This window comes from Rhipicephalus microplus, chromosome 3, assembly GCF_043290135.1.
Source record: "Rhipicephalus microplus isolate Deutch F79 chromosome 3, USDA_Rmic, whole genome shotgun sequence".
Classification (NCBI taxonomy): domain Eukaryota; kingdom Metazoa; phylum Arthropoda; class Arachnida; order Ixodida; family Ixodidae; genus Rhipicephalus; species Rhipicephalus microplus.
In genome coordinates, this window is record NC_134702.1 from 4,037,922 (window position 1) to 4,059,663 (window position 21,742).

At 39.5% G+C, this 21,742-nt stretch overlaps 1 protein-coding gene across 33 annotated transcripts in view; it reads left to right on the plus strand.

Annotated features, from left to right (window-relative positions):
• trol (terribly reduced optic lobes) overlaps nucleotides 1–21,742 on the plus strand; it is a 531,158-nt gene that overhangs the window by 208,902 nt on the left and 300,514 nt on the right. For 13 of the 33 annotated variants that reach the window (XM_075888764.1, XM_075888744.1, XM_075888745.1 and 10 more), the window contains exons 5-16: nucleotides 143–283; nucleotides 2,445–2,591; nucleotides 2,722–2,859; nucleotides 2,987–3,127; nucleotides 3,255–3,395; nucleotides 4,098–4,244; nucleotides 5,325–5,471; nucleotides 5,885–6,028; nucleotides 8,782–8,925; nucleotides 13,830–13,958; nucleotides 17,730–17,855; nucleotides 18,306–18,437. In XM_075888764.1, coding sequence (XP_075744879.1) covers nucleotides 143–283; nucleotides 2,445–2,591; nucleotides 2,722–2,859; nucleotides 2,987–3,127; nucleotides 3,255–3,395; nucleotides 4,098–4,244; nucleotides 5,325–5,471; nucleotides 5,885–6,028; nucleotides 8,782–8,925; nucleotides 13,830–13,958; nucleotides 17,730–17,855; nucleotides 18,306–18,437 — 1,677 coding nt within the window. The remainder of the gene's footprint in view (nucleotides 1–142; nucleotides 284–2,444; nucleotides 2,592–2,721; nucleotides 2,860–2,986; nucleotides 3,128–3,254; nucleotides 3,396–4,097; nucleotides 4,245–5,324; nucleotides 5,472–5,884; nucleotides 6,029–8,781; nucleotides 8,926–13,829; nucleotides 13,959–17,729; nucleotides 17,856–18,305; nucleotides 18,438–21,742) is intronic. The other 20 variants (XM_075888750.1, XM_075888757.1, XM_075888762.1 and 17 more) reach the window with 17 other exon arrangements.

Here is a 21,742-nt window from a genome sequence, read left to right on the forward strand (position 1 = left end):
TTCTGGAATTTGTCTGTGAATATTTTGTTGCATGTGTACATTACAATTAAGTGCACTTAGGCTTTCTTTTTCCTTTTCGAGAAGCATTGGAATAGACAATTGCAGACTGCAGCTTTTCTCTTTTATACGTTACTGTACACAGGCACACAGCATCATGGATTTCAATGCAAGCCTGATCAATTCCTTTGCGATGGTCGTCGTTGCATTGAGAAATCTCAGCTGTGTAATGGTCAGCGGGATTGTTTCGATGAAACTGATGAACAGGACTGCTCCTCTAGAGAAGGTGAAATAGTTGCTTTTTGCTGTTTTATGCTAAGTAAGTTTGCACTACTTAAAATTCCTTCTGGCATAAACTGTCCACCTCCAATTGAAATGGCAATGCGTGCATGTGTGGAACATTCTGTGTAGCATTTTCTGCCTAGTTCGTAGTCGTATTGCTGCTGTCCCGTTGACTTTGCACATTTGTGTGCCCTAATGCTTTACTAATACGGTTGAACACCTTTATAAGAGGCAGGCAGCAATTCTTGTTTTTATATGAGATGTCTCTTATAAGCAGGGTATGCATTTTCTTATTCAACTGTAAGCACGCTGGTGTCTCCTATAGTGCTCAAACCTCGTTATAACAATTTAAGGGGAGCCACAATTATTTCATTACATTCATTATTTCGTTATAATGACTATAACAGTTTGTGGCAATGTATGCTCAGATGGGCGCGCACCTATAAGCATGCAAAGAAGGAAACTGCCTCGCGGCCCGATGTACCCCTACGCGACCACGCATGCAACGGAAAATAAACAGTCGCATCTTATTCATTCGAACATGCTTAATTCAAACTTCCGGTTAATTCGAACTCTCGCTGAGGTCCCGTCAAAGCTATGTGTATTCCAATGGGCGAAAATGCCGTGTAATTCGAAAGTGGAAGCACTTGCGACGGTTAATTCGAACATACCTCGATTCGAAAATGCTCTCGGCACCATTCCCAATACCGCGGCGGCACGTCTCAATGCTGCACGCGAAAAAGGAAAAGAAGAAAGGGAGAAAACGAAATTGGCCCCGAATCTGCATGTTATACTGCATAGATCGTTGAAAAATGATAGTCTTGTGTCTGCAGAGAATGAACAAAACGCTTATTTGGTGTTCTGCGCAAGAAAATTGGTTTCTGTCGCGGAGAGTTCTTCTTTCTCAGTGCAGAGGGTAGCAGCGAAGACGCAGTCGTTGCCCGCGGTGTTAGAAGTGTCGTTGCTGTTGTCTTTAAGGCGCGCAAGTGAGAAGGAAATCGCTTTGCACCGTGGCGCCGCTTCTCAGTCATGTGACCCACCGAGTGCTTCCTCAATCTTCTGCGCTGGTTATGTGAGGAGGACGGCTCTCTCGGGCGTACATGGCGTGGCTGTAAAGTCTGTGCAAGAGTTTTGAAAGAGCCGCGCCAAGCGAGCATCAAACTCCGCAGAAAACTATACTTAACACACTGTGGTCGGGTTTTTTTTTGATAGACTCTTTGATAGACTAATTTAGTTTGTTATATAAATTTACAGGTCAATTTTATTTTGTTACGAGGTTTAAAATGCTTGATTCTCAATGGAGCTTTTAAGGAGAATTTCATTTACTTCGTTATGTCCATTATTTCGCTATATCTTTTCACGTTATAACGAGGTTTGAGTGTATTGGCAGCTCTCATAAAGGGGTCTAACTGCACTTCTAACATTGCTGCACCTTGCTGGACAAAAGAAAATAGTGTGAAGACCTCCTTCCTGCATTGTCCAATGGCTTTTTATGTTTGGACTACTTGAAGGCACTTTTTATGGTTGTTACACATCTTGTGTGCTTCTTTACAACTTTTCAAGTATTCGCTCATGGTATTCCTCCTTCTAGTTTCCTAACAAAAAGCCCTAATTTTTTCTGCGTTGGCCCTTCAGTGCCGCTTTCATACTTGTGGTTCTATGCTGCTTTGAACTATTAGCCCCCTTCACACTCATCTGTTTGCACAAGCTTTTTCTAATTGCTACTAGCACTTTTTTATAAACTTGAATTTGCCTCTTTCTACCAGCATGCATGGCTCTCCTGTCGTGGAAGAGAAGAGCTTTGAATGGTCCTTGCAACGTATATTTCGACGGCTGAGGTTTCTTTGCCTTGCCTGCTTGTGTTGGCGCAGGTGTGCATGTCTCTCTCATATATAGAGGAAGAAACCATTGAAAAGCTCTTGAACTTATTCCTTTTGAAAAATATGATTAATTCATTTGCTCAGTCACAACCATCTATTTTCTCAGTCTGTCTGTGTTGTGGTGGAAATGTTGTAGATTCTAGACGTGAAATTCAAATTCAAGTATAGGCACTCTCATGCAGATTGGAAGAGTATTCATATGTTAAAACTGGTAATAGCCAAATATGTCAGACATGCCGTTTACTTCGTCAGGGTCTGGTGTTTAACTCTGCGCAATTTCCACAGTACCTCTTCACCACACTGATGGATTCCAATGTAGTTCTGACCAATTTGCTTGTGATGGCCATCGATGTGTGCCCTCTGCAAGCAAGTGCAATGGCCGCCTTGAGTGTGCTGATGGCACTGATGAACAGGACTGCCAGTCAGGAGAAGGTAACTACACTTGAGCAATCTTGTTTCGAACGGCAGTCAAAATCAATTTTTTTAACAGCCGATACAGTCCATCAGGTTAACCAAATCTAATTTAAACACCTTTATTGACTGATAACAATCTTTTTCACAGTTCCAACTCATGAAGTTCATTGTGGACCAAATCAGTTTCTTTGTGATGGCCGTCGCTGTGTTAATGCGTCTGGAAAGTGTGATGGTCGTCGGGATTGCGCTGATGGCACTGATGAACAGGACTGCCAGTCAGGAGAAGGTAACTACGCTTGAGCAATCTTGTTTCAAATGACAGTCAAGATAAATTTTAACAGCTGATACAGTCAGACAGGTTGGCTGAACCTGATTTAAATGCCTTTCTTTACTGATTGCAATCCTTTGCACAGTTCCAACACATGAAGGAGCTCATTGTGGACCAAATCAGTTTCTTTGTGATGGCCGTCGTTGTGTTAATGCATCTGGAAAGTGTGATGGTCGTCGGGATTGTGCTGATGGCACTGATGAACAGGACTGCCAGTCAGGAGAAGGTAACTACACTTGAGCAACCTTGTTTCAAACGACAGTCAAGATAAATTTTAACAGCTGATACAGTCGGTCAGGTTGACTGAACCAGATTTAAATGCCTTTTTTTACTGATTGCAATCTTTTGCACAGTTCCAACACATGAAGGAGCTCATTGTGGACCAAATCAGTTTCTTTGTGATGGCCGTCGTTGTGTTGGTGCGTCCGGAAAGTGTGACGGTCGTCCAGATTGTGCTGATGGCACTGATGAGCATGATTGTCCAACTAGTGAAGGTAAAGACTTCTGTTAGTGTTCTTGACACAAAATGTGTCTTGAAAGCAGAGTTCTGTATTCTTCTTGGGCAGTTACGTTGCAGTTGTTTTTTGCTACAATGCATGTGTTTACGGTCTTTTCAGGCATAATTGTTAGTATTAATACCGCTCTGGTAGATTCATCATTCACTTAGGACATGTTCAATTCTACCCTGCAGTGAACAGGCTCAGAACTTGTTTATTTTGAAGCAAAAACCTTGTGCTGTTCGCTTTCCTAGTTATGTGTACATTTTTAGGCTTCTAAAAAATTGGGATATAAAAGAAGCTTCGTACAGCCTTGATGGCTGTATGATTATCCGAACTTGCCCCGCTGCTGTGGTCTAGTGGCTAAGGTACTCGGCTGCTGACCCGCAGGTTGCGGGATCAAATCCCGGCTGCGGCGGCTGCATTTTTAATGGAGGCGAAAGTGCTGTAGGCCCGTGTGCTCAGATTTGGGTGCACGTTTAAGAACCCCAGGTGGTCGAAATTTCCAGAGCCCTCCACTACGGCTTCTCTCATAATCGTAGGGCGATTTTGGGACGTTAAACCCCACATATCAATTATCATTGGCACTTGCTACTGGATCATTTCTGTTGTTGTAACATTCATTAGTTGCTTTGTCCTCCAGTTTTTGAATGTGTGGGTCTTGGACAGTTGCCTACGATTAATTCTGGCACTTTTCAGTTTCTCCTCCTCATGGTGAAGGTGTTCATTGTGAACGCAATGAGTTTATTTGTGATGGTCGGCGGTGTGTGGATGTATCAAAGAGGTGCGATGGTCGCCCTGATTGTGCCGATGAAGCTGATGAACGTGACTGCCCATCAACTGAAGGTAAAAAGATTGCTAATGAATAATTTCTTGACAATGCATTGGTAGTTGTGCACAGTTTGTAGAACATTATATTATTTCATCACAAATGGCTACTAATTTCTGGATTGACTTCTGTATCTTTTTAATGCCCATTGTTGAATATTGTGATAGTAATCTACAAATACACATCTGCCTACAAATTTCTGGACCACAGTATGAAAAAATGTTCATTGCTGCCTTCACACTAGCCCATGCTTGGATTCGAGGGCTTAGTATGCAAAAGTAGCACTTCAGCAGTTACTCTTGAGCTTTACACTTCAGAAGTTAGGGCGTTTTTGTTGTGTTGTGTTTTGTTGCACTGTCTGTGTACGTGCATGTGTGTGTGCGTGTGTTTAATATGCAGACGTGCCTATCCCATCATTTTGCTTTATTAAGACACTGTGAAATACATTTTCTGCTTTTTGCTACCTTTTCTGCTTTTTGTAAAATTCTGGTTCAAAGTAAAACAACAGTGTAGAACATGCCTGTTGATGTTGCAACAGCACCTTCGCACACTTGCTTGGGGCTTGGTTGATCTGAGCCCGTATCAAAGCAGTGCTTTGTGGCTGCCATTTCTATTACTGGTACAAGTGTCTTTTGGTGTTTCTGCCTTGCAACTTGTCCAATTGTAAGTCATCCAAACAGCTTCAGTGGTCTCTGTCCAGTGTTTTCCAAAAGCTTCTGCTTGGCACATGCTCTGCGGTCATTCAAGCTATGGTGGCTACTTGGCAGTTTGTGGGAACTTTCAGTTTTTTATGCACATTTCTGGCTTACACCTTGCTTTAGCTTGAAGATTACACACTGATGGAGTCAAGTGTGCTTGGTGAGGCTGTTCCATTTGAATATCCGTGCTGTTTTGTCGGGCTGGCCTTGTGGGTTCCATTTGGGCTTTTATCTATTGGCATGGAAGGCGGCACTGTACAGCTGCTTTGCAAGACAAGGAACCTTGGCTGCAAGTGATCATTCTGGAAGGTTCTCTGGCACAGCTGGCATGTCTGTCACCAGACATTACAAACTTTGTGCCCACTTCAGTCACTTTATATCCATGCACCTTTCATGCAGTGCATCCACTTCATGGAGATGATTTTCTATGTGGACCACATCGGTTTGTCTGCGATCACCGCCGGTGTGTTGATCTATCTAGAAAGTGTGATAGTCGTCCAGACTGCCTTGATGGAGCTGATGAACATGATTGCCCATCGATTGAAGGTTGTTACCTCAGCGTCACACTTGTTCCGTGTTGCACTGTTGTATGAACACTGTATATTTGCCTAATAAGAGGGAAAGGTTTATGTAAATGCTTGTGTGTCCAAATGCTGACCACTTTGTAAATTAAAATTACTCATGTAAATCCTATTCTAATCTTAGGACTTCAAACCGAAATTGACTGTCACAAATGCAGCTCACTTAAGTGCCTCCAAACATTGAGCTTGTGTGCAACTCCTAATTGTCTCACACTTTAACTTCTTCAGGGCTTTTGATTGTTTGTACCATTGGAAAATATTTCTTATCATGAGAGTTCTGCAACATGGATGGTGATTAAGTCAGTCTTATAGTGTGTATTAATTTCTCTGGATTTTTGTTCATACTTCGTTTTCTTCTCCGGCGACGCTTCACCACAGCTTTTCCTCATCATTCTGAAGAGATTCTATGTGGACTCGATCAGTTCATTTGTGATCGTCACCGATGTATTGACACATCAAGAAAATGTGACGGTCACCGTGACTGTGGCGATGGAACTGATGAACATGGCTGCCCTCATAAAGGTCCTTTGTCTACTGTTGATTTTTAATATTTCATTTTGCACTTCATTTGGGTCCGAAGTATCAACACTCTCTTCAACACTTCCATAGTTAGTTTCGTGCTGACATAAGTTAGAGACTTCCTCATTATTGATGTTGCTTCTAAAATCATGAATGATAGACAAATGTCAGGCTTTCCAGAGCTCTTCTGGACACTTCTTTTTAAATAGATTTCGGAGTACGTATGTATTATTTGCTTTAAGTATGTAGTAGTACATTCAAACTTCTTAATAACAAAGTTGCATCTTACACATAAATAAGTTTGTTATATCTGCGAACTCGTTATAAAGGTATATTCCTAACACTATTGATTGCAACAGTATTCCTAATTTACTTCGTTATCAGATATTTTGTTATATCTATGTTCGTTATGTTGAGGTTTGACTGTCATTAGGTATTTTACTTGGATCTTGCAGCATGCAAGCTTTTAACTACTTATGGCTTTATGAAAATTTTATCAGCAGTTTTGCATTGAAAGTTGCAATTGCTCTCAAGAAGTGAACTACATCAGCTTTTCTTTTCACTAAAGCTTTATTATATATCTTTCTTTAGTTTGAGTGCCTACTTTTGAACTTTAGACAAGCACGCATCCACATTCAGCAAAGAATTTCAGAACAACTGTTCAGCACCATCAAGGCCACAGGGTGTAAGCAATAACATACACATTTGTGTATACACATCATCATCGGCAGAATTTTTTCTTGGGGAGTGCAAATAAGCATTGCATCGTGACTTGAGGTGGCCCCTTGTGCACCCCCTCTGCTGGTGTGTATACACCTTTTCGCGAATGGGAGTGCAAAGACTCAAGTCCCAGCTTCCGTAGTGCAATTTTGGGGGATCTCGCCAATTCGGGCAGCCCAGAAAGGAGCAACCAGGGAGCCATTTTTGAAAAAGTCTATCGTTTCATATAGTGTTACAATTTTCAAGGTTGAGATGCTTGCGCTTATTTGGCATCTGTTATGCCACATCAATGCGGGAAGTGTTTATTGTTCTTCACATTGATGTCACATTAGGGTCATTCCACATCAAACGTCCTAGCCATTTTGGCGACCATTTGCATTGTGTTAAAAAAAAACGTGTGCTAATTTAGTGTAGATAAAAACACAGAATTGCCAAAATATTATATAGAGAGAAATTATTGGTCACGTGGGTGCCTTGAGCTTCCCAGAATGTCCTCAGGGTAATTTTAGTGAGAATTATTTTCAAAAGTACCAGTTCTTCTTTCTATACCAAATTTAGTCTACATATTAAATAAAGGTGCTTGTGTAAGGTGTTTCAAGCTCAGTAATATTAGTACAATTTTTTTTGCCACATATGCTTCCAAGAATGTAGCCGTAATATGTTATGCTTTCTGTTGCAATACTACGTTTTTATGAATATCTGAGTAATGAAAGATTTGCCTGTTCTCCTTATGGACATGTTTACATAGTTTACTGCTGTGGCTGTGAAATGTAAACAATATATATGCATCAAATAAAAAAAAAAGCGAGATCTGAACTGTGTATGAGCACTGTACGTGCAAAAGGCATTCAGGACAATTTGAAAAAGGCAATTTTGTACGTGCCAACATATCTTTTCTTGCAACATGGTTGACGTGTTCAGCAAGAAGTGCTAGCCAGGTTTTGTAGGCAGTGTGAATAGGGCCCGATTACGCTACCGCACTCGGCTGAAGGTGAACCTTGAGTGTTTTCCAAGTTTTTATTCACGTTATACCAGCATCAGCTTGTTGACAAATAAAGCTGTTGGACAACTTTGCCCATCACCGTAAAACTTGCAGCCTCTCACTTTTTCGCCAGCTTTATCACCATTCATTGCGATGCTTTTTTGTCCCCAACCGTGATCTTGCCTCATTTTGACCATTTTACGAAGACAAACGTATCGGCAGCCACTATTTTCATTTTGCATATTCATTCTTGCCTTTTACAATAACATATTCCGAAACTTCACCATCAGACACTGTCATAGAGCCTGAAATATTGAACTTCAGTATATAATTCACTCACGACTAGCCACTTTTTAGGCATTTGTGTTTTTTACAGAGAACTATGTGTCTTCTTTGCTATTATGACCTTATGTGTACCCCTAATATATTCTCTTTTCTGTAATCTTTGTTTGAAAACTTATTTCATTAATTGTGTCACTCCATTACTCTGTCCTTTCTTCTGTTTGTTAAGCATGTAATCAGTAACTATGCCTCTATGACCCATCAGTCATTTATTTTCATTATGGGATTCGTTTAGGGACGTCCTTTTGTGTTTTTCTGTCTTGTGAGCTATTTTACGCCTATATATAGGTTGGTCATTCCATGCAGTTGCTAACTGTTCAAAAACTTTAAGGGAACTTGTGGTGCACGTATGGCCATGCCAAGCATTAATGAAAACTGGATTTTTAATTCCTTAAATGCAGTGATTCTTCAGTGAAGGTGTCATACTTCAGTGAAGGGATCCTACTTTGTAACAACTGTAATTCTGCCTACCATGTTACATTAGTCTGTGCATCCTAATCTCAAGTGCTGCACTACATTCTGCATAATTGTTTTGCTGATAATAGGGCTTCTGCATTGTCAAGTTTTCGTGAAGAATAACTTTTTTTTTACGTGAAGAGTGCCACTTCTATTGCACAGCTTATTATGCAAGTTCCCTGTCTGCATGCTGTCTTGTTTGTTTCCCTAGTACCTTTGTTGATGTACTTGTTTTCTGTTTTGTAATGTTATGCAGCTCCTACCCAAACCCCTGGATTTCAGTGTCGTCCCAATGAGTTCGTTTGTGATGGTCGTAGATGTGTGGACTCATCTGGAAAATGTGATGGCAAACGTGATTGTGCAGATGAAACTGATGAACATGACTGCCCGCCAAAAGAAGGTTGAAATTATTTTAAGTACTCACTGTGCCTATACTGCTTATCCTTTCATCTGTTTTCTACTCTTCACATACTAAGTTAAGTAGGACTGAACGCTGGGCTAGTTGTTGGCCAGTTGTTGAAAAAAAATTATGTTCGTTACTAAGTTAAGCATAACAAAAAAAGGTCATCACATAAACCTTGGATTTAGGTCGGTTTTCAGTGCTTCTAATTTAATGTCCCCCAGGTGGTCAAAATTTCAGGAGCCCTCCACTATGGCGTCTCTCATAATCATATGGTGGTTTTGAGACATTAAACTCCACATATAATATCATAATTTAATCACCGAACCTCTTGCACAGGTTATCCTTTTATTGAGCCAGTTTAGCTGCGAGTAAACAAGATTTTTTTGCATAAATTTATATAGTTCTGATTTGCATTGTGCATGATTTTACATTTAATTTGCTGATCGAGATTGACAGGAATAGAGGCTTGCTGTCAAGAGAAATTAAGTAATTTAGCGTTTCATATAGTATTTATTTTTTGGGCATTATCACAGTACTTTTGCAAAGTAGAGGCAATAAGCTGGTTTGTAATAAAGTGATAATACACTCAGTAGGACCGATTTGCCAGGATTATGGTGCTCGACTGCTGACCCGCAGGTCGTAGTGTTGAATCCTGGCTGCCGTAGCTGTGTTTTCAATGGAGACAAAAATGTTTGAAGGCCTTGTTCTTAAATTTAAAGGCACATTAAGGGGACAGGGTGAGCAAAAAATTGGAAAAAAATACTTTTTTGCACGATTTGAAATCTGCAGCCAGAATCGGTCATTTGTTTGTTCTAGCGAGATTTTTTGTTTAAAAATTGCATATTTCAAAACCCATGCAGTTGCCTACTTCACCCCCCTTAGGTTCACTTCATCTGAGTGCAGACCTGGGCAGCTAAAAACGTGCCGAAATGAAGGGCACAAACTTTTTGACAAGTTTAGTGGGAATGATGTTTGGTCTAACAAGTGCTTCATCAGCAGAGCCAATGTTAAGCAGCAGGTAGAGTGACCTAGAATAGGAGGAGTGGCCAAAGTACAGGCTCCCACGTGGGCCTTTTGCGGTGGAATGCCGCACCGTGCTTCTGCTGTGCCAGACCTGTGGGCTTTTTGTGCTCGGGAGGGCATATAAAGCAAGGGGCGTTTGCTATGCACTGCAGTTTTTTTGCGCTGGGTTTTCACACAAAACGCTTGAAGTCTACTGTACTTTGATAATGGGGTGTTGGATGAACTTTACTAAACTTTAGGGCAAGAACTCGTGTCAAGTGGCGTCAGCATGGCCTACTCTAGTGATACAGCTTGAGAACATTGGTGCATGCGTAAACACGCGTAAAATGAACAGGCATAAGAATGAACGAAAACAAACTTCTTTGCTTGGATAATCTAGAAATTCCAGTCAAAACAGTTCAAGTGGTCCAACTGGAAAATTACCAATTGGCACCAATTGGTTTTCAATCGATTAGAACTTCGCCACCAGTTGGAAATGTACCAATTATATCCAATTGATAAACCAGTTCATATGCAATTCGTTATACCCATTTAGACAGAACTGGTGGCTTAATTGGTTGACCGGTTGATGTAGACTGGGATTCAATTGGTCATCTAATTGAAGCATAACTGGTGCACGAATGGCTAACCAGTTCAAGTGAACTGGTGTGCAACTGGTAATCTAGTTAATCATAAGTGGTAACCCAGTTAAAACTAGATGGGGTTCAATTGGTTAACTAATTTGAATAGATGTAGTCATCCAATTGAAGCTAGCTGGTGTCCTAATGGTTTGCCAGTTGAAATGGACTGCTTCCCAACTCGTTAACTTGCAGAGTGCAAATGGTCATTCAATTAAAGCGAACTGGTGCTCAACATGAAAAGCCTTCATTAGACAATAGTTCAGCGAAAATGTCTCGTACAGAGCGAGCTTCGTAGTAAAACTCCCAATTTCTGCTTGTAAGGGTATTTGTACTCGCAGTGCTACCCGTTCTGCTGCAGCTTCTGGAAAGGTCACTAGTATATTCTTGTTGTATATAGTTTTTTCTTTGTTCTGTGTTGCATTAGCAATCGTGCAGGCAGGCTGCAAGAAAAAAATATATATGACGGAATAACGGCTACATCCCACGAAACACAAGAAAATCTCAAAAACTGTTAGTAAATATCAAAAAAGGATAGTCCAAATGTATACAAGAAGTCCGTTATTTAAACCTAAGCAGCTTGAAAACCTCCTGTAACTGTGCTAATGCCACGTTATTATAAGACTAAAAATCTGCTAGCAAGAATAAAAAAAATGTCTTCCTAGAATTTTTAAAGAGCTTTTGTAAATGTTTACTATAAATATATTATTAGAATCCTAGTAAACTTCTTGCCAAAATTCTTAAGACTTTTGATAGATTTTTAACACCTTTTTTAGACAATTATTTTTTATGCAAACCTGCTTGTTGAGCATTTCTTGTGATTAATTTGTTGCATCATGTCAGCATTTTGCTATCGGTGCATTTAGCTGTTCACTGTTGAGGGACAAGTAGAGATAGCAGCATAATATGGCATCAAATTGATCGCTGGCACTTTTCTAACCAGCGAAATTGGTGCCCTATTTGTTGAAAGAATGAATTAGTGACTGCCATCTATCATTACAATAATCTGTTTGTCTTGGAGACAAGACAGGCTTTTGAACGTCGTCTCATTTTCATTTCTGGTGTCACCTGGAATGCATCATACTACACATCGAAAAGTAAATGCAAAATTTCAACAAATGTTGTTGTATACTTGTAACCTCTATTATACATAACAATGACTACACACTTTGTCCCAAAACTTGAACGCTTTATAGTAATTATGATTATTGCGTACTCGCATGATACTTAGTCCAAGAACTTGCACACATACCAAAGGCACAAACTGTTTTCAACAGAAGACGTCTATAGGTGCAATGAAAATTCGCAAGCTAGCTTGGCAAACACATTATTGGCCCAGTAGCAAATATATGAAGGTATCCAACAGACTTTTTTCTAATCCATAATGCTTAAAAACAGGTAAGAACCATGAGTAGTCAAAATTAACTGGTTTGATCACAAATCTGTGTAAACAATCAAATTGTGGTTTCGGGAACATGCAGAATTCTAATTCCATGCCAAAATGCTCTCACAGAAGACACAGTGAAGTAAAAAAAGTTACAACATTCCAGAATGATTTCTGTCAGTTATCATCAACAATGTTAAACATGGTTAAATATCACTGTAACATATCACACATGGTTAGGTATTGGCAAAGTTAGGTATGATCAAGTATGATGGTAGAAAATCACTTCATTGCACTTATGGTATTAAATTCGAGAAGACGATGAACTAAGGTTACAAAAACATATTAAAACAAAATATTCAGTCAATATTACAGTGAAAATGAAATTATTCATCTGTGACAGATCAATATTTTGATCAAATCGCAGATCAAATTATTGATCTGCAACGTAAAAAGTTTAATTTTAATTGACACAAAAATTAAACATGACATAAATCCTTAGGAAGCAGCATTGACACATTCAGAGGCGGGCTTTGTGCTTGCATTGAAATTCAGCCCTAAGAACAGAAAACTGCCTTTCCAGATAAGTAATGTGTCCAGGGGGACACAAAGTAAGACAATAATGCTGTCAGCTGCCCAATTAACTAAGAATAATGAAATTTTGGTGCTTACAATAAGTGGGTATGTTTAGCATAGAAAAGTTTGTGGCCGTCGTGTTTCTACACAGCCTCAATTGGCGAAATTCTTCGAGCATGTCTATGCTCAGAGATATTCCACTCGGAAGTTTAATTGTGCTTTTCATGATTACGCATGCAAGACAGTGAGGATTAGTAAAATATTACTTCCTGGGGGGACGAGCAGTCAGTGCTTGCTATCACCAGCCGGTAGTAAAAAGGTAACCATTATGATGTTTGTCTATAGCTTCGACCTATGGTCAGATTATATGCTGCACCTCAGGGAGTACTAGCAGAATGTTAGTGCTCACCGTCCTGCACGCTTATTAATGCAAGCCACAACTAAACTTTCCAGCAGAATATCTGAGCACAGGCATGCCGGAATTCTTTGGACACATGTAGTAATGCGACTGGCTCAAATTTTTAATACGTGCATGGCTGCCTGTGCAGTCACAAATAATTTCATTATTGAATCTTATTCAACAGCACGGCTGACAGTGATGGGTTGTAGTGCGATGTTTGCAAGGTGGCTACATACACCAAGGGAGAAAGGACAGAACCACACCCTAAGGAGCTTTGCCCCTAAAAGAGGAATAGCTTATGATCAGAATGATTGTAAAATAGTTGCTGTAACTTTCATGGAAAAAAAAGGTACATAAAGTTGACCTAAAATACATGGTGGGTATAGTGTTTACTCTGTTCCCTTAAAGAACCTCAGGGATGCCTTCACTACGATGTCTTTCATAAACATATTGGTTTTTTGGGACAAGGAACCTCATCAATTATCATTGCACTCATCAGGATCAGTATTAAGTGATGGATAGAGATTTGTGCAAATGCAGCCATGCTACTCTTGTTTTATTGAAGTATTAGTGAGTATTGATAGATGGGACAAAAATAAGCCTTGTTGCAGATGCTCCTGGTTTATTTCTTCAGCATGCTTATCTGCTTACAAATTGTCCCCTCTAGCAAAAAAACATTGATATTTTTGTTGTGAGAATTTTCAGTTCTAATTAGTTCTAATTACTTCTATTCATATCGCAAATCATAGCAAAATCAGCTCTCAGCACTTCTTTCCGTTTCTTTATTTCTTTTTTCAACCTTTGTTGGTTATATCAATTGTTGCAATGACTTTTGCTTAGCTGTTGCATGTTGCAAACTGCCCCCCCCCCCCCCCCCTTTTACTTTTTTCTTTTTGTGCAGTTCCTTCCCTCTGTGCTCCGGGTCACTTTGTTTGTGATAGCAGGCGCTGTGTTCCTTTGTCTGGAAAGTGTAATGGCCATCGTGATTGTGCTGATGGCAGTGATGAACAAGACTGTGCAAAACAGGATGGTACGACATGTGCAACATTGCATTCCTTTGACTATGCATAGTCCTTCAGTGAGATGGGCAGCTCAGTTACACATGTGTTTGTCATTTTGCTTCAATGTGAAAAAAATTCAACTACTTTTCAACAGTTGCTCTATGTAGCTGTTATTTAACACAGCCTGTCTTTATCCTTTGCACCTCTGATTTGTCCCTGTGAAGCCAAGAGACAGTAAAAGCTAGAAAATTTTTTAAAGTGTGAGAACTCTAAAACTGATAGGAAATGAAAATGATTGAAGAAAACATGTAGAAGCTCAATACAGTTAAAGATTGTGCTATGCAGCAACATTTTTTCGTTGGCTTCCTTGGGTATCGACTGCTGCAATGAGCCGTGCTGGGAAGCCTGCACTGGCCAACCATGCAATAGAACTAATTTTCTGCACCATTTTTACAAACTTGCAGTATGCTGACTCTAACCAAATGTAGTCGCCTCCTGGTTACTTCTATCTGTTTCATTTAAATGAAACTGAGAAATCTTTGAGAAAGCTGATTGGGCCAAAATGGCCTTCTTGTTTTTGAGGGGCACTAGTGTTTTTTTGTCCTCTCCTCAGCCAGCCATTATAAGCATTATTTATTTTATTATTCATTTATTTGCATGCAGTACAGTCACTGTAGTAATTTTCATTTTTATGGTTGCATCGACATAAGTTAAAATTTTTAGGAATATTAAATAAATACTAGCAGCTTGCAAAGCCACATTGAATTTAAATCAAATGAAAAAATATTTTTCTGGTAGCTTGTGAATAATGCATGCTCTTTCCAAATTTTGTTATCAAATGCATTCGACTTCGTTCACTACAACATAGTGTTGAAATATTCCCACCAAAAGCTGTATTGAAGGAAGCTTCATTAAAAGTAATAATTGAATTAGGAATGATTAAGCATCTTGTTGATTAATTCGCTTGTCTGCTGGCTCGAAGGTGGTGGGTCCAATATTGTGCAATATCTGTGCGCATTAAGGGAAACTTACTTGATAATTGAAATTTTTCCAGCCCTCTATTGCAGCATGTCTCATAATTGTATTTTGGCATGCAAAACCCATGAAATCTCTTTTGTTAACCAACAACAGCTGTGAAAGAACAAGGCTTCTTTTATAGGTCATGTAGTTATGGCAGACAATGCCACTTATGTATAAAGTATGGTGCACTGAAAATATTTTGTCGTTATTATGGTGAGAGAGAACTTGAGTATGGCATCTGTAGATATTACCAGAAGGACCCTGATATTACTAAATGATACCCACTACTGAATAGTTAGTCTATTATTTACTTTTATTATTTACTTTGTGAGCGATTGCATTTATCCAGAAAAGGACAGCTGTTTGAGCAGCACAGCAAGCTGCCCATTGATTTCACTGTGAATATATCAAACTTGCCACATCTTTTGTTTCTATTTCAATGTTTATTATGTAGTCAGTGAGGTAATCTACCAAAGTATTACTATAGTTTTAGTAGTTCATACAATTGCATTCACAGCACGACTTTTGGGTGTTACCTCACCTATTCATGTTGAATGCCATGAAATTATTTCATCATCCTATGGGGCCCTGTAAGGACAGATGAGTGGAAGGATGTCTAGCACATAGGCTTGCAAAACTAAAAAAATTATATTGACCAGACCAGGTCATTCAGTGCTTCCTGAATCTGTTAGAGGATGCTCCCTGCTGGTTTCAGACAGCAGGCATATATCTTATAGACCTCAGATGCTGCAACAAGCTGATGAACAGTGAATGGCAGTTTTATTGCCGGCACTCTATTTTGACATGGTATTCTTCATGGTTACTATGCATGCTTTTTTTCATGCTAGTTTTTTTACTCGAGATATGAGAAAACCAGCCAAAGTGATTGCTTGACTGTCTTATTATGTATTGCATTTCGCACATCTCATTGTACAGTTAGATACCTTTATAAGAGGCATGTCTGGGCAGCAACTCTTGTCTCTTATGAGATTTTTCCTATAAGCAGGGCACCACGTAAGCTTTTTTTCTTATCAACCCGTGTTTTACTATAGGCACATTGGTATCTCTTATACCCATTTGTCCCTTAGAAAAGGCTTTGACTGTAATTCAAGGTGAATACGGAAGCAGCATACCCTGAAGTTATCGGCAACACATTAGCCAGAGAGGCAAGCTCGTGCGGATGGCTCCAAGCTGGTGCTGCGCCAATCGGCTAAAAGTGCAGGATTAGGCAGTTAATTTTAATTGTGATCTTGTTACTGTAGGCCCATAATTCGCTTTTGTATTCTAGACTGTTTTCACTTGTCTAAATAATTTGGAATATTTCACGCTGCAGTGTTCATTTATTTTATGCTGCACCAAGCAACATGTTGGTGATTCGCTTGATTGTAGTGACATTCCACAAATAACGAAAGTAGTTTTATTTGTAAAACTATAGAATTAGTTTGTTTGCCTCTAAGAAAATGTATGCCCTTCTTCCACGACTCACTTGGATCGGGCCTAGAGTCTGAGTGAGTCTGGTTGAGTAATATTTTGGCGAGTTTATGCAGAAAATTTTTTGCGAGTGCGAATTCGAGGGAGTATGGCCCAGAAAACTTTTAGTGAGACAGTTCAAGTGAGTCCAAAGTACAACATGTATATCTTCAAGAGTTTGACGAAAGTTTGTCTGGTCAGGTATCATGATGAGGATGTAGGTGCGGTCCAAGTTTTAACAAGGAACCTGTATGGGGCCTGAAACGTCTGGCTTTGTTCATCTTGGCTTGGTTAGTGACCGCATCTACATCCTTGTATATTTCTTGAGTATGAGAGAGTTGCTCTTGTCTTTTGCCGACCTATGCCCTCTCCAGACAATGTTTTGTGGAACACTGGGCTATATGGGAAATGGTTACCTACTTTCAGTGGTTGGTGCACATGGCATGGTCAATGATAACAACAAATTTAATAATGATTTAAATGGATTTCATAACTGCTCTTGTGCGAGCACTTCTTTCTCGCTCCGAATGCTAGATGTTATAATGATCTTTTTCCAGCCTCACAAGCCAGATGCTTTCATCTTTCTTAGATTCATCAACAGGTGTCACTAGCTTTTCAGCTAACACTTCGCAGATGTCCAGCTGCTTTCGACATAAAACTGTCTTCTCCGAGCTCAGTGCTTACAGCCAAAATAGTGTATGCCCTTTTTGGGACAGCGTTTTATCAAACCTTGAATGAATTTACCCTCTTCTGGTACATCTACATATGTGCACAGAACTCTTTTTTGCCGGTTATTTCAACTAGTGGCCAATGAAGAGTGAGAGGCATTGCACGTAGGATCTCGCCTGATTGCGCACAACTGCAGCCAAAGATTTTGGCAGTAACACCACTATATTAGAAAGACTGCTTCATGCGCCATAATTCAGAAACAATGTTAACTTTCACCCCTGAGCCACTCAAAACTGATTAAGAAAATAAATGAATGTCATGTAGAAGGAGTCTCTTTAATAAATGTAATCACACATTTTACTTCTCTCAATACAATCAAAAACCAACATGTACCATGTTCCTGAGATTTAATACTATGCAAAAATAGTACATGACTTGCTACAGAATAAATAAATGCTCAATTTCATGCTTAATTACCAAAACTTGCACAAAACCTGTTGCATTATTTTATTCTTTGAAGTAGAATGCCTTGAAATCAAGTTGTGTAAATATGGCACATTTGCAGATGGTGTGTAAAGGGGTTATTGCAGTATTCAGATTATGCATTGTTGTTTACCTCGACTGTTTGTGAACTTTTTCAGGAGGATCTCACTGTGGCCCTCACCAGTTTGTCTGTGATGGTCGTAGGTGTGTTGATAAGGACAGGAAGTGTGATGGCCGTCCTGACTGTTCTGATGAATCTGACGAAAGGGACTGCCCAGGTGCAGGTAATGGGAGACTTCCTGCCTTGTCATTCACATACGACAGTGCGTGTATCTGCCACCTAGCTTTGTGAGCTCAATATCAGTCATTTTAATTAAGCATGCATCGTATAAGAAATTCTCATGCAGTGCAGTGTCACAATTTTCTCACTTGATTACATTATTGATAGCCGCTTAAGTATCACCATTAGGTTTGCTTGCCTATGTTATGCACGTCAGGATTAGTGGTTCATCACAGCCAAGACAACCTTCTCATCTTTGAAGCTGAAATTTTGCATGTTTGTGCTGCTGTTTAAGGCTCTCTTTGTACCATTGACTGGATCACTGCCATTTACTACTTATTTAATGCATGAAGTCTGCTGGTTATGGCATTTGTTTTTTTACTTCCTTCATTACACTGCAGAGCGGTTGAGTGGGCACATTGAAGTTCGTGAACATGGCATGCTTTCTTTGTAGACAAAGTGCTGAGTGCCTCTGGGAGCCTGTGCAATTCAACAATGTTTCGTTGTGGTGATGGCACTTGCATCCCTCTATCGTACGCGTGTGATGAAGAGGTAGATTGTAACGACGGCTCCGATGAGCGTTGTGGTATGTTGCCATCAGTGCTCTGCTGTGTGCTTTGCTTTGGCTGCTGCGAGAGAAAAGCATGACACCGCACCAAAAGTTCTTCCCCTGCCGAAATATTCTGCAAAGCTGGTTCGGTCATGGCATGTTACTGATAACATCCCATAAACTGCTTGCACATCAACGAATTGGCCTGGATTTTGCAGTGTGTATGTATATTTAGCATAGATGTTCTGGTGATCTAAGAATATTAGGCTGGAGCGAATAGAGAATTTTAGGTTTAAGAGAATTCGAAGCATATAATGGTTTTAGTCGAATATTTTCGGATCAAATTTTAGTATTGTACACAAGGTGTTTTAAGAAATGTGTCCATTATTGAAAATTTACAGAAAGGAGGGATCTGCATGTTACCTGCAGCATTTTCTTAACTGTGACAGAAGGCAACCTCAGATGCATACAAATATTTATTGTAGCAGTAATTATAGAAATTAACACAATTAATTTTTCAACCAGTGAAAATAAGTGGTTGAGTAAAATGGGCGAATCGGCACTCTTTGGTGAGACTAGTCCCTAGCCACCTTGAAACTTCTGAATTGTGGCCACTGGTAATCACCATGGGGCGATGAAATCTGGCTAATTGAGCAGGTGAAACTAAAACCAACGCACCAAACAGCACGTCTATCATTCATTTCTAAAACCTCTTCAATAATTTCCCTCACATCAGGGGAGGAAGATAAGCAAACATCAATAAGCGGCTGTGTGACAGAAAAGCGCTGCCACAAAACTAAGTGTGTAGATTGGCCATTTTTAACGGCAACGTAAACAATGTCCTCATTGAGAACATTTTCTAATTGAACAGTTGGTGCACTTTTTGGTGCATCTGATTCGGTTTTCTTTGCCAAAGTAGCCAGATTTCACTGCCTTGCGGTGATCACCATAGGTTGCCATTCAGAAATTTCAAAGTGGCTACCAACTGTCCTCACCAGTGACTTTAATTTGCCCATTTCACTCAACGGCTTATTTTCACTTGTCAAAAAGTTAATTGCGTTAACTTTTATTATTACTGCCGTAATAAATGTTTGTTGGCATCTGAAGATGCCTTCAGCCACACTAAACGGTATGCCACAGGTAGCATGTACATACCTCTTTTCTGTAATTTTTTAATAATGAATACATTTCTTGAAGCACCCTGTGTGTTGCATATTGCAAAGAAAAATGGCCATATTTATTATAACCTCACTAACTTGCATGTTATTTTTAAAAATTGCAATGAGGCTTAAGCAAACGCCATTTTTTTGCATCAAAAGAAGTGGAAACAACTTTGAATTGTAGCATGATTCGACTTCTGGTAAAATGCAAGTGACAGCATGCAAAATATGTTCAGTTTTAAGTTTGCTATACTTAAAGCTTATAAGCCGGTATAACAAGATTTTAAACTTAAAAGGAATTGATGTGATAATACCTTCATTCAACAAAAAAGGGGGCTTTGCTGTTATGTGAATTTTTTTAATTGTGTTTTCATGACTTAGCCCTATTTTACTGCAGTGAAACCACTGCTACAAAAAGTAAGATGCAAATTAATGTACACCTAAGTGCTTTCACAGCTTACTATTCATACCTTCACTGTAGTGAAACCACTTTTACAGGACATGACGTGCATTCTAATATATGCGTTTATTCGTTTGTTTCAAATATTTTTAAATTTTAAAACTTTGAATTCAATTTGAAGTGAATTCAAATACCACATTATTCATTTGCATATTTAAAGCATTCAAATATTCGTACAAGACTAAAGATTGTTACTATATAAACATCCTTGTCCCTAGTTAGAACTTTCAAACAATGTAATGCAATTGAACTAAATGAATAAAAATGAAAGCATTTGCTAGATGTTTCAAGAAGTAAATATTTTGTTGTCGTAACTGTAAGTGGCTCGGGTCTTTTCAACTTAAATTTCATTTTTGCACAGCGCAGTTTCGATATATTTCTGACCGAAACAATATATCCAAATCTGCTCATTGCAGGTCATGTTAAAAAACTGTTTGTGTTAGGCTTGAACATACAAAGATGTTCCGCTAAGATCATCCCCAAGTAAAGTATTTTTTTAAACAGGTGTATAATTCTGTTGGTGCCAGCATATAAGGTAGTCTAAATCTTATTAGCATTCGGGCTTTGCACATCCTGCTCTCGCCTACTAGAAACACTTTCAGTTTTATGAAAGCTCGCCACCTCTGCACTCCACACGCAAATTTACTGAAGGGGCACTATTACCATGGTCTGCTGACCGGAGGATCAAATCCTGGTTATCACGGCCACGATTTCGATGTACTTAGATTTAAAAAACCCCAGTTAGTTGAAATTTCTGAAGAAATCTCTCATAATGATGTCATGGATTTGGGACTTCATTTGAACCCCAACAGTTATCGTTTGCTGCAGTAGCACATCAAGGGAGCCCTGTAAAGACTCGTGTAGCAATACTGTGTGCTGCATGCTGAACCATCAAAATGAGAACTTCTGCCGCAGCTGTAATTATGATCATTGTTGCATGCTTCTGTGGTATTCTGTTGCTCTGGGGACCACAGGAGCAGCAAATAAGAAGGGTGCCCCAAAATTTCTGTATTGAGAGCCTTAAGAGCATAGCTGGTAATTATTGGACAGAAATTTCATTTGTCTTCTCTCGCTGCAGTTTGGTTCATGGTTTGATTACAACACTTTGTTATTACATTCAAGGCTTTCCTTTTCCTTTCACTAGCATTGTTGGATCAACGATGCTTGTCTTTGTTGTTCAAAGCATCACCCTATTGCACATCATTTCCTGCATTTATCGACCGAACTGTCTGCCATTCCGCATCTGAAATTACAGCAGACAATACTACTTGGTTGAGCATCCAATCTGCAGCATTTAATGGTAGTTAGTTGGTCTATTGCTCTATTTCTTATGACTCTGGTTTTACCAAACAAGTTCCGACAGGGGAAGCCACTGATATCACATGTGTGCCCCAGACTCGACATTCAGCGGCTGAAGGTGCAGTGCAAGTTTAGAGCAAGCTTGTGCTTTTGACAGAGTGCTCTGTCTTCAGAGCTGTGCAAACTACCTTTTGTGCACAGCCTGTTTCGAAACGCTAGACGCTAATACCATATTTACTCGCACAATCCTCGCACCGCTTCAAAGTTGGGGGTTGCAAGAATTATGCGGAGAAAACTTTCCACAAAAACGTACAGAGAGGAAAATAAAATGATGTGGCTGCGAATTGGGATTTTCACACCAGCTACTAGCAGCAAGCTTTGAGAAGTACTAATCAAAATTTACCTCAACAATAAAAGCAGAG